The sequence below is a fragment of the Platalea leucorodia genome (genome assembly GCF_965183815.1).
Source record: "Platalea leucorodia genome assembly, chromosome: 3".
Taxonomy (NCBI): domain Eukaryota; kingdom Metazoa; phylum Chordata; class Aves; order Pelecaniformes; family Threskiornithidae; genus Platalea; species Platalea leucorodia.
In genome coordinates, this window is record NC_138825.1 from 68,423,919 (window position 1) to 68,436,486 (window position 12,568).

Genomic DNA, 12,568 nt, shown 5'->3' on the forward strand with positions numbered 1-12,568 from the left:
GAAACAGGAATCACAGCAATTCTGTGGCAAAAAAAAAAAAAAAATGTTGTGGTGGAGAGTATGGTTTGACATATCCTTTTTAAAGTATACAGTCTTAAGGAGCCCCTGCTGACATGCAGGCCCCTTAGTTATGTTCATTGTGGTCAGTGGGTGAAACTCAGTAAGGGAAAATGTCTGGGAGAAAATAAGCAGTTTGGAGGTTATTTTTAACTGAAGCAATCCCCCAACCTAATTTGTTAAACAATCCCACTATCAGAGGATGTCTAGAAGGGAGTGAGCGTCTTCCCAACATCCAACATGAACTGTGTTCTGGCAGCATCCCACCCTGCTGAGACCCAGGTATCTGCTGGGGCATCCTGTCCTTTTCTCACACTCTGTTTCCCATGAGAAGGGAGTCATAGCCAGTGTGGACCCAGTTCCCACACTAGACAACTGAGGGCAGGTGGATGGGACACTTAAACCTTTGTAGACATGGCAGAAACCACTCATGAGATGTGGAGCTGCCATGAAATAGTCTCTAGTGGTGCCAAGCAGCAATCCTCGAGTCCTCATCCCATGCTCCATAACTGTCAAGGTGGGAGTATTCCTTTACCACAAAGATACAGTGCCTTTTGCGTGGTCCAGAGGAGGCAAAAGCGTGGAGCAGTGGGGGCCATAGGGTTTCTGCTAGTTGGCTTTGGGGGAAGGAAGGAAAAAGACCACTGAATCTCCCAGGGAGCTTGGCTGATTTGTCACTGTACCTGTAGCTACCAGTTAATTTGTGTAGGTCCCCTGGCTTGCAAACTTGGCCTGGAAATAACCTCTACATTCTGTTGTATTCACTTGGAAGAGAGCCTGTCCTAGGAAGCTGCAATGTAATTCCACAAGGCAGCATTCACACTGCCATGCCTCGGGAAGAATCACACAGTTCAGCTAAACTCTACTGTTTAGTCCTCTAAACTGTCCACTTCATCTTCCTCTATAAAAACACTCACGCAAATATAGAAACGTACATATTTTTCTTGTGATGTGGACTCTTAATGAGACAGCTCCAAGGGGCAGGATTAACATGAAATAATAATGTCCCTAGGGGATAGGGAAGCTCAGATGCATCTTCTGCCTTGCAGTACTTCAGCAGTTTAATTGCCTTGTGATGGCCGCAGTGCTACGACGGCCAAACTTTGAGTTACTCCATCTGGTGGTCTGGGCAATCAGATATGTTAAAATCAATTTCCTTTGCTCATTCTTATCTGTAGGTGCTACATTTTCATTTGTGACGTGTCTTTAAACATACTTGGTCTAGGAATCCCCAGTCTGTGTGTGGAAGAATACATAGTACAATGTTTAGCCAGAAACTTTATCCTGCATTTCACTGATCGCATTAGTGTTGCTCTTCCTCATACCACGTCTGCATTTTTTTCTTAATGGTTTGTTTCCTGAGAAGACAGATAAGAATTTAAGATCATTTTTCTTTTTTCTGTAGCAAAGAAAACAACTTTTTTCTCTTTTTACCATGGACGTAAAAATGTTGCATGTCAAAAATTACCTGCAGAGTAGAAAGGGCTAATTCCAGCCACCTATGATTTGTATCATGTAGTTGATATTATCTTTATAGAGTCACGTTTCTAGCAACCAAACTATCAGCTATGAATTGTTTGATGTGCTTTGCCCTCCATTTTTATTGCATTCACAGTCTAAAATTTGGCATGGATTTCTTTATATATTTCCCTTTTGATAATGCAAGTTTTCTGTTCTTAGGTCTTTATAAGGTTGTGGCAGATAAAACTCCATACATCAGCATTGAAGAAATTACAAGAAAAGTCTCTATTGGACCAACAAGATTTGGCCATCCGTGTTTCTATAGCCCTGAGGATATAAAATTGGCAAACCTCACTGTCAAACATGGTGAGCAGATCACCTTCAACTCAGTGGAAGAGGTCAACGGAACGATGGCTGTGAACTGTGGCGTGGTCAGAAATAACCAGTCTCATTCCTTTACTTTGCCCCTTTCACAAGAAGGAAAATTCTATGAGTGTGAAGATGACCAGATATATACCCTAAAAGAGATTGCAGAATGGAAAATCCCTAAGTGCAGAAACCGGATCGTCAAACTTTCCAATACTCTACATATGTGGGACTCCTCTAATCCACTTCCTGAGAATTTTGATGGCTGCTTGATTCTCACGCCTGTCTATGAAGTGCAGGCAGTAATGAAATGTAAGTAGGAATCAAAGTCAATGTTCTGTTCATATTGGTATAGCAAGGTACTCTTAAATACACAAAATTTGCTTAATATAGGCAGGAAGGATTCAGGTTGGTCAAGAATTCCTGACTCATATTTGCCACTGATGATAGTTTTCAGATGAAGAAAGATAAAAATACTATTGCTTTTTTTATTCCTTTATCAGCTGTTAATTCAGATAGTTACCTTGTATTTCTTTCTGTTGCCATTTTATTGATCACTACAATTAAATCATTGTTGAAAAGAAAATATATTGCATAGTGAAAAAGCGGAGCTTAGCAATTCTGTTCAGTTCTCAGATTCTCTTTCTTTGTGTCTCAGACTTTAACCATGGAGAAGCCACTTGATCACTTATGGCTATGGCTAGGAGGTAGAAAAGGAATATAGACATACATGTTGTAACACACTTAGCTACCATTTATTTTTCAGAATGAGGATGCTGCAGAAAGCAAAACCATATTATTTTACCCTATTGCAGAAACAAATATCAATGAAATATAAATAGAAAAGACTCACAGACAATTTCTGAAACCTTGAGGTTTGAGGACACAGGAAGATGTTAGAAAACCAATATCTTTAAAAGCTGTAATTTGTGTTATGAGTTTTTATTAAAAAAAAAGAATATTTTGTCCATGGCACATTATCGCTGCTGTAGTTATTCCACCAAAACATTGAAACTGCTAGGTTCTGTTCTTACCGGTGTCCATATCTATGTCTTACTTTAAACTTGTTAGTGAAATTAGTTACGGGAATAAAATTAGAAGGTGTGCAAGGTTATAAGCACACAGTTAAATTCTCCTGAGTTATGGTGACTTGAATAGCCGAGCTGCAGTAATGACCCATGTGTGCGTGCACAGCGTACCCTCTCAGAACTGAGATACCTACCTAAGCAAAAAACCAGCTTAAGCTAAAATGTTTGACCTTGCTTGAGGACAGCCCAGGCAGTAAATGGAAACTCGCTGCAATTCTACTTGTTGCTGCACCCATCCTGTTACAGTTTGCAGGATAGGAGCTTAGCTTTTGGGAAGGTTTTGCTGCCTGTTGCCTTTAATAGAAGCACACCAGTGGGCTTCATAGAAATGAAATCCTAACAGAAATACGTCATTCATGTGGATATTAAGCAGGAAACCTTTTCACAATTGAAATTTCTCTGATGAATGATGTAAGTAAATGGCTAAAAGAGAAAGAAATAGAAGTGGGCAGAGACTGTTAGCATAATATACTGCAGTTGTTAAATGCTTATCATGAGATATTCAACTATGCTTGCTATGTGATTCAATGTCTGAGTTTGGAAAGTATATCTTCATGAGATAAAATACTTCATTTTCTACAACTCAAGCTAGATTCAGGAATCTAGCCCATCTCCTGAAGCTGGATTCACTTAGGTGTATACCTATACCCACTTAGGTATATGTGCAGAATCAATAAGAATTTAATGCTTCTAAAAAGCTTTCAAAAGATTCAGAAATGTTTGGTATTCACTTGTCTTCCAATCAGATATTCCAGTGAGAGTGTATTTGTTGATTTTATTTCATGCCCATTTATGTTTCATAGTGTGCTCAACGTTTAAGAAGCATTAAATATGTCATAAATAACTATTTAATACAAACTTGAAAAGTAGGCTTCATGGTACATGATTAACTACTTTCTTGTGGACCATGAAAAATGGATTTTCACTATTTTCAGAAGAACTATAAATAGACACAAGATAAAGTATGAGAAATACTATCCGCAATTCAATAAAAAAAGATTCCTGATAAGAGGGATAGCAGATTACATTTTCACAGGCTGTGGGCAGGAATCCTCTATACTTCTCATTCTTAATAATGAACAAATTATATGTGTGGAACTCCCCGAAATCTCATAGAAAACTGCCAATTTCATTAGTCATTCCCCCTTCATTGACTTTCCCTTGTGGTGCTTAGGATGTTTGTCTCTTGAAGGCATCAATGTGACAAAAGGAGAGTTGGAGTAAACAGATCCTGAATCACTGTCATAAAACTCTATCATATAAAATACATCTGATACTGACTTTTAAGTATAAAATATTGGTATGTCCTGGTATAAGGAAGTGTGAATCCAGGGTACACTATCCTTGTGTTCAGGTTTACGCAGAATAAGTCTTATTGAAGAGAGTTATTAAATATTATTTGCTTGTTAAATTTTACTGCCCTGGTCAGTGATCTGTGGTGTCACTGATCTGGAGCCAATTTCTTAAACAAGCCTTAATTGCACAGTCAGCTTTCTGCTTGGAAGTTTTGCATCCAAAATTTTGTGAGTTCAGTTGTGATAAAAGAGTTGCTGTTCCCTGTCAGACTGTTAAACGCAATGGCTCGGTTCTGATAGTGAATAAAACCAGATGCTGCAGAAAAAGACACAAGAGTTCCACAGAGGACCACTGTAGTAGATATTCATTCATTAACAATAAACTTAGACTTTGTTATACAAAGGTTTTTGCCCTTTTTTTAAAGTTGTATTATTTTCTGATAATTATAGATGGTTTCATTATGCTTATAAATATCATATCTTATTTCTCCCAGACCGGCCACAGCAACAGCATGTGTTAATGGGTTCAAATGCTGTTTATTCATTAAAAATGTTCCCCAACCCATTTCTTCAGAGAAACCATAAGTTACTATGAAAGAAAAGAATAGAAATACATCTTGTACTCAAGAAAAAGAGTTTGATAAGTAGCTGAATAAAATTGGAGGTGCTGTGAGAAATATAGTGAACAATATTTTTTTTTTTTTCCCTTTCCTTCTTCCTAAACTTGTGTTCACTTGGGTACCTTATTCTCATCTCCTTTTGTTTCTTTCTTCCTTTGTGAGGTCTCCTGCATATCTGATAGCCATACACCTTGAAGTTAAAACAGTTAGACTTTGACTGGCCCCATTAATTGTGCATGTTAACATATGCAGGTGCACACTTCAGGGAAGGTACTTTTAGTATCTGGCCAACAGGACATGTATATTTTATTCCAATGTCAGTCTGAAAACAAAAATCAATGTATTTCTTTTTCTTTTCAGTTCGAAAGGACATAGTTCATATCCTCTCAGATCTAGATGTCGAGGTCAAGGATGTAACAGACTGTTATGATATTAGCTCTTTCCTTCAGCCGCTGTCTTTGGAAGATGTATTTGAGAGAACAAGCAAGGAATTTCCTATGGTTGCTGAGATAATGGAAGGGCCTTCAGGAAGCCAAAAACCTTATAACTTATTGCATACAGGGAAAGAGATCATCATCTACAAAAAGTACCAGGCAACAAGAGTCCTAGCCTCTGAGATCAGAAGTGATTCCCCCAAAAGACATTTTTTAATCCCTATGAGCTACAAAGGAAAATTCAAGAGAAGACCTCGGGAGTTTCCAACTGCCTATGACTTAGAGATAGCAAGAAGTGAAAAGGAACAGCTTCACGTTGTAGCAACTAAAGCCTTTGATTCCCCTCATAAAGAGCTTTTTACTGTTTCAGTCGGAGACCAGTTTCTAGTTCAGCAATGCCAGACTAGTGAAGTTCTGTATGAGGGAAGAAAGAAAGTCATAGACGTTTTAGCTTGTGAACAAATACTAAGTGATACATATAAGAAAGTGCTCCTTCCTATGTACATGGAAGGTAGCTTTGTGGAAGTGATTCATGACAAGAAACAATACCAGCTTTCTGAGATTTGCAAAGAATTTCGTTTGCCTTTTAATGTCAAAGTGTCTGTGAGGGACCTTTCCGTTGAGGAAGATGTCTTGGCTGCCGTGCCTGGTCTGCAGTTTGAAGAAGAAATCACAGACTCCTATTTGCTGATCAGTAGCACCAGCAGTCCAGTGGAGAGCTGGGAGATTCCTGTATATCGCTTAAACATGTTGGTCCATTTGCTCAGCAGAGATGTCCAGACAGTTGTACCTCCTGCAACTAAGACAACAGTGGAAGAGATCAGCGAAGAGCAATACTATATGGTGCGAAGATATGAAAACCAAACCCTTCATCCACCACCCAGGCCTCCCAAAAAGCCAACAATACTTGCACCAAAACCTGGTTTTGCAGTACCTAAGCAAGGTGTGTCTGATGTACTACAGGCTCCGAAGGTAAGGTATCACATCTTGTCTTTGAATCTCTTACAATCATAGGCCGTGTTCTGTTGGTTTACAGTCTCCGTTTCGTTGGTGTATCCTTATGGCATGCACACAGATGGCTCTCAGTTCCCTGTAACAGGCAAATTAGCCATTATAGACAACAATGGCTAAAATCTCCAGTGTGTGTTAATTGATCCATGAAAAACAACGGAACCATGCCGACTCACAGCAGAAAGCTTGGCTGTATAATTTTGCATGGATAATCCTTTACTGCACCACTGAAAAAATGAAGGGAGAGACTTGAAGTGGCTGTATTTAAATCTTTATTAAGGGCAAGCATATGTTTTCATGATGTAAAGATAATTTTGCTCAGCTGGAAACAGCAGAATTAAATTCACAGAAAGTCAAGTTGTATAGATATTTTTGACTGCATGATTTTGCACTTACCCAAGTGGCAAATAGATTTGAAATAAAAAGGGCAGTCATTTTAGAATAGCTCTTGATGTTAAGAAAACATGCTCCTTCCAGGACAATTTTCTTCATGGTTAACCTAAGGCAATGCATTTGTTCATTAATTTTTGTGTTGGGTCTGGCTGAGTTGGAGTTAATTTTCTTCACAGCAGCCCGTAAGATACTCTGTTTTGGATTTGTGACTAGAACAGTGTTGATTGATAACACCCCAGTGTTTTGGCTGTTGCAGAGCAGTGCACCCACAGTGTCAAGGCCTTCTCTTTTTCCCAGGCTGCCCCCCCAGCAAGTAGGCTGGGGATGGGCAAGGAGTTGGGAGGGGACACAGCCAGGAGAGCTAACCCCAACTGACCAACAGGATATTCCATGACACACAATGCCATACTCAGCAATAAAAACTGAGGGGGTGGTCGGTCTGGGAAGGTAGCCATAGCTCAGAGACTGTTTGGACATCAGTCTGCTTGTGGGAGGTTGTAAGTGACTGCCTTTGCATCACTGGGTTTTTTTTCCTCTTTCCTTCACTTATTAAACTGTCTTTATCTCAACCCATGAGTCTTCTTACTTTTGCTCTTACTATCCTCTCTCCTGATGAGGTCATCATGCTGACGTCAGGGGTGGAGTGAGCGAGCAGCTGGGTGGGTGCTTAGTTGCTGGCTGGGGTCAACCCACCACAATTTTCTTGCATATATTGAAAGAATCAAAGAAAGGCGCCTTGATGGACTTTAACAAGAGAGACTGTCCAGGAGGTATTTAGCTTAGGTTGCAGTTCCTCTTATGTGCAAATACGAATTCCCCACAGGAGAAGAAGGAAAAAACTTTGGAAATACTTTCAGGCCTCTGCATTGTGATTGTGCTGCACTTTAAATGAAATGTAACTCATGGAATTATATTTTGAGGGGTTCAGGGAAAGTTATTTTTTGTGTCGCTATCAAATTTTTGTAGCCAGTTGTAGCCAGTTGTAGCCACCCTGGAAGGGGAGCCATTGTGAGTACCTCTCCTTGCCTGCTGGAGGTGTTCCTCCCCTCAGTGCCAATTCCAAGACCATACACAGGTCCACAGCTCCACATAGGTCCTGGAAGATGGTTACAACAGACAATAGGAGAAGTGAATGGATAAGGTGGGTCCCTCAGATAAGGGTAACAGAGCAAAAAGCTGTGTCATTTTCTTCTGTCTTTACTTGTACTGCGAAAACTTCTTCTCTGCTAGTTTGTACAGTGACCCTTGCAGCACCTTAAATAAGCCATCCTCCCAGGCTAGGGAGGATACCTGAGAAACTGGTCCCTGGAGCTAACAGGCAAGCTGTCAGCCTGGTACTGGCCTGGGGTACAGAACTGGGGAAGAATTCCCTGAAGTTGTGTTTCTGGTAGACCCGTACCTTTGTCAGGAGGACTCAGACCTCCTGCAGTTACTGATGGCTGTGTGTGGAGAGCAACAGGTAGATGCTGACTCTAGACTAGACTCGTGCAGAAGATAATATTTTCCTGAAGTGAGGAGAGAGCAATAAGCACAGGAGAGGCATGAGCTTTTTTTTTCCTTTGCACATTCATGACTGAGAGTGACCTTAGACTGCAGCTGTCCAGACAAAGAACCACATTTAAGTAGACTGTTCCAGAGGACATTTTTTGTCACATGCTTGTTATAAATAAATAACAAACTGCAGTCAGAATGCTTAGAATTATGCAGATGCGTAAATCTCCTTCCTGGAAAGGTGAAACAAGTAGAGATCCCTTATTCATAAGATTAAACATCCTGAGCTGTAACATAATAGGCTTAAAGTTGCACAGAATGCATTATCTCTTCTATCCCGAGCACTGCGAATCCTCTGAGAGGACATGGATTGTAGCGGACGGGCTCTGCCTCGGCCTCTCTGCCAGCGATGGCAATAGGGGAGACTGCATTTTCTTCTACATGTATCAGGGATGTCTGAGGGTTCAGAAAGCTGGAGATTGTGCCAAACTGATAAATGGCCCTCTTTGCATATTTTGTGACTATGCATAGACTTATTTGCATAAGTAACAGACGAACATCCTAATGAGCTGAACTTAAGCTTGACAAGGTGGCAGCCTGGAATAAGCTTTATTGCTGCATGAATTGCCATGCTCCTCCTGCAGGCAGCTCCCTGCTTGGTGCTTAGGGAGCTCTGGCTGCTTGCTGGAGGGTGGTGAATGGCTTCCTTGCCCACCAGTTGAGAAGCTCTGCTTGGCTTGGTGCTCCAGGATTAAATGCTGCTGCTGCATGAGTCCACAGAGAAGTAAGATCCAGCTGTTTTATGCCAATACCTGAGGATGCTCTGCAAGGGTGGGTCACCTCTAGCTACGGCTTGTGCTTTCATCGCCTCTTAGCTCACAGTAAGGCTGTGAGGGCAGAAAGGCTCCAGCTGTCTCTGTCTGCTGTTCCCTGACCTTGGTAAGGGAATGCTAGGGCCAGGAGCAGGACTATACAGTGTATGTTCCACTGTATTTTGGTCATGTTAGTCACTGAATTGTGCGAGATTAGCAGCCAGAATGGACTGGAACCTCAGATGAGTGCAAGAACTGCCTCTGCTTGCTGCAGAGACATGGATGTTTGCACAGTTCAGCAAAGTCCAGAGGCAACAGATGAATTCTCAAACATAATATAGCTGCATTAACCAAGCAGTCTTCCCAGTCTCTTCACAGGGCTTATTAAGTTGACTTGGCTCCTGCTGACACAGCTTTCACTTCCTGAGCCTAGGGATCTCTCCTCTCCCCTCCACATTACAGTGCAGGCTTTCCCTTTCCCTCTCATCTGATCATTTTGTTTGGGTAAGAAACATCGAGACCACATATGTTTGCAATTTTGTGTTATTTGCTAATTGAATAAACAAAGACAAACCCCAAGAAAATACATGCAAACTAAACAAATGAAACAAAATGGCATGTATCGAATGACGAAATTAATCTGATATTTCAGATATCAGATATCTATCTAATATCAATATCAAATAGCAGATATCTATCTAATAACCAATATCACCTCTACCCACAAACACCCCCAGCTGAGGACAGTGATGACAAAATGATGGTTGTACTCTTTGCCTGATAGTAAAATGTAGGGTACAAACAGTCATTCACAAGAAATCCACATTTTCCTCACTGGAATCATTGGAATAAAGTCCTCAGGGAGCTCTAACTGCCATGTTGAATTAAATAGTTTAAGCCACTCAGTTTCTGATTTGTGAGCTTCTCTAGAAAATGAGAATGACCTAATAAAACCCTAGAAGTTAATGTTGCTGATTTGAGAATGGAGCACCTCACTCTCTTGCCAAGTTGTTCCTGGAGAGAAGTTCTCATGGGAGGAACCAGTCAGGACCTCACCTTCTTGAAATTAAAATTCTTTTAAAAAGAACAAGCCAGATGTGCCTGTTCTTTCCACAGTTACAACCACCACGGTGAATATAACAAACCAAGTTTTCACTTAGTAACTCCAGAGTAAGGTTTCAGGTGGGGCTCTGAACAAAAGAGGCTTGAAAATTTTTTCCTAAGATTTCCTTAGGCTTTTTACCTGCTACCTACTGTTTCCTCCCCTTCAAGGGGATTCAAGCAGCAAAAGTTCTCTAGCTTTCTTTTTGCCTATCAGTTCGGCCAGTAAATATCCTACAGATTTAAGAAGGTGTTAATATGTGTGCCTCAATGGCTTTGTTTTAAATTGAAACAATCGAAGAAGAGCCCACACCAAATATTGTTAAGTGCATGTTAATACTGGGGGGACCGTAATCAAGGCATGGAAGGCCACAGTCTAGTTCCAATAATCCTAATACCCTGAGGGCACTAAGTGCTTAAGGAATTAAAAAAGGTAGTATTTGGCTCCTAATAAACACTAAGAGAGGTTAGCTCCATCCAATGCTATTTTCAGTGGTCTGCTTAGGCATGTACCTAGCCTGAGCAACAGTAGAATCAGTAAAATACTCACCAGCTTCAAGTTAGGATTGCTGCTAAATACCTTTATGAATGTGGAACTGGAAAAGTGAGTCACAGGCAGTAATCTGCTCACCTCTGGCAAGAAAGCTGAGAGAATTCCAGCTGAGGAAACTGGAATTTAATAAAATAGTAAGTATCAGGGCATGATAGTTAATCGTCATTCTGTGCTGTGGTCCATTATCCTTCAAAAAGTCATTACAGTGTTACGATATCACGAACTTCCTTGCTTTCTTGCTTTTTATTTCAAAATTAAAATGAAAGAAAAATTATCACTTCCATCTGGCTTTGCAGTTCTACAAACTGAACTATCGAAATCTGCCATTAACATGTTTATCGCATCTGTCTTCACAGCAAAATGAAGACTTATCTGGAATTAAATTGATAAGACATAAGCTGCATTTTTCAGCAAATGAGTTTTCCTGCAGCGCCTCCTTTCCTTCCTCCTAACTATTTCTTTTCTGCTTCCAGAGCATTTTTCATGTTTTTAGGGCCTTTATAGAATAGATTTAACACAAATATTTCTGCTGTGTAGCAAGAAACTAACCTCCTTAAATAAATATGTATTAGAAAGTACATGCAGGACAGCCAGCAAGGAACAGGTAAGAACACACTTCAGGATTTAATAATCCTTTGGCATTGGAAACGAGGGACGAAAGTGTGGTTCATTAGCAGATGCAAAAATGTGCATATGCAAATGTAAGAAAGAGAGTTTCTCTGACAGGTGCAGCATTGTGGCTGCTGAGGCTGCAGCTGTGCTTCCTCCTCCTCTCTTTTTCTCTGTCCCCACTGAAGAGGAGGTTTCTCTCTCCCTGGAGTCTCACCTCTCTCCCCTCCTCCACATCCAATGTACTGTTTCTCCCCGTCACTTTCCAATAGCTTTGTAAGTCCCCAGTAAATAGCATGGGAAGGCTGGAAGCGCAGCCCTTACAGCTTAATGACCACCCCACATTGTCACTGTGGCCAAGTTCTTGAAGTCTCTCAAAATCTCATCCCTACCGCAGCCTCGCCTGGTGAGTCAGGCCCCAAATCCCTCCAGTTCCTCGCGTTGCAGCTTCTCGCTCCTCCGAGCACCATGTTCACACTGTGCCACAGGGTCTGTTTTCTCCTAGCACCCACCCATCCTCTGCCACATGCGCCTGATTTCACCCAGACCCACAGGTCTCAGGTCCCCCAGCACCGCACTTGTCACGTGCCCTTCAGCCCCCCCAGCTTATATGACCTTGGTTTCCCGGCCCTGTCTATGACTTTCAGACAGGCTTGTCTTTACCTCTTCCTTGTTTCTTCCCAACACATCCCTCCCGCTTGCTCTTCTCTCATGCAGTGAGCTGAAACCAAGACCACAGGCATCATCAGGTAGGAGCTGCAGGGACATCCCAAGTTACACGTGGGTTTTCATCCATGTTTTTGGAGCAGGCTGTAGGTGCTGACAAGTGTCAAGCCACTTAATTCTCTTGTAGGTTGGACAGTCGAAGCTGAAGGACCTTGTATTGGTGCTCTGTTGCAGAGATCCTTATAGCTATGTCCATACCTGGTGCCCCGTGACCATTTTCTGGGAACACTATATGCATCCTGATACCATGCTGGACTGAAGCTTGCATGTGTACCATCCCACCTCATGTCCTGGGTTTTTCTTTAAAAGAAACCAAGCAATGCTGCCTGGGGAAGCAGTCTAATCTGGATGATAGGGGACAGGACTGCCAGGTACCCTATGGGCTCTGTATGAAGCAACAGGAAGGAGTTAGAGGAGCAGGAAACCCTAAAGCCCCAGCTAATATATAACTGGAGTTTTCCTGATATTCTCAGTATGGAGAGCTGGCATTAAGACCTCATTCTCTTTTAAGCAATGCTAAAAGCTTAAAATTTCCACAGAGGATCATCAAG

General features: G+C 41.4%; 1 protein-coding gene across 1 annotated transcript in view; it reads left to right on the plus strand.

Moving 5' to 3' along the window:
• THEMIS (thymocyte selection associated) overlaps nucleotides 1-12,568 on the plus strand; it is a gene marked incomplete at its 5' end in the record, with an annotated part of 81,123 nt that overhangs the window by 21,660 nt on the left and 46,895 nt on the right. The window contains 2 exons of the mRNA XM_082307377.1: nucleotides 1,738-2,196; nucleotides 5,248-6,293. Coding sequence (XP_082163503.1) covers nucleotides 1,738-2,196; nucleotides 5,248-6,293 — 1,505 coding nt within the window. The remainder of the gene's footprint in view (nucleotides 1-1,737; nucleotides 2,197-5,247; nucleotides 6,294-12,568) is intronic.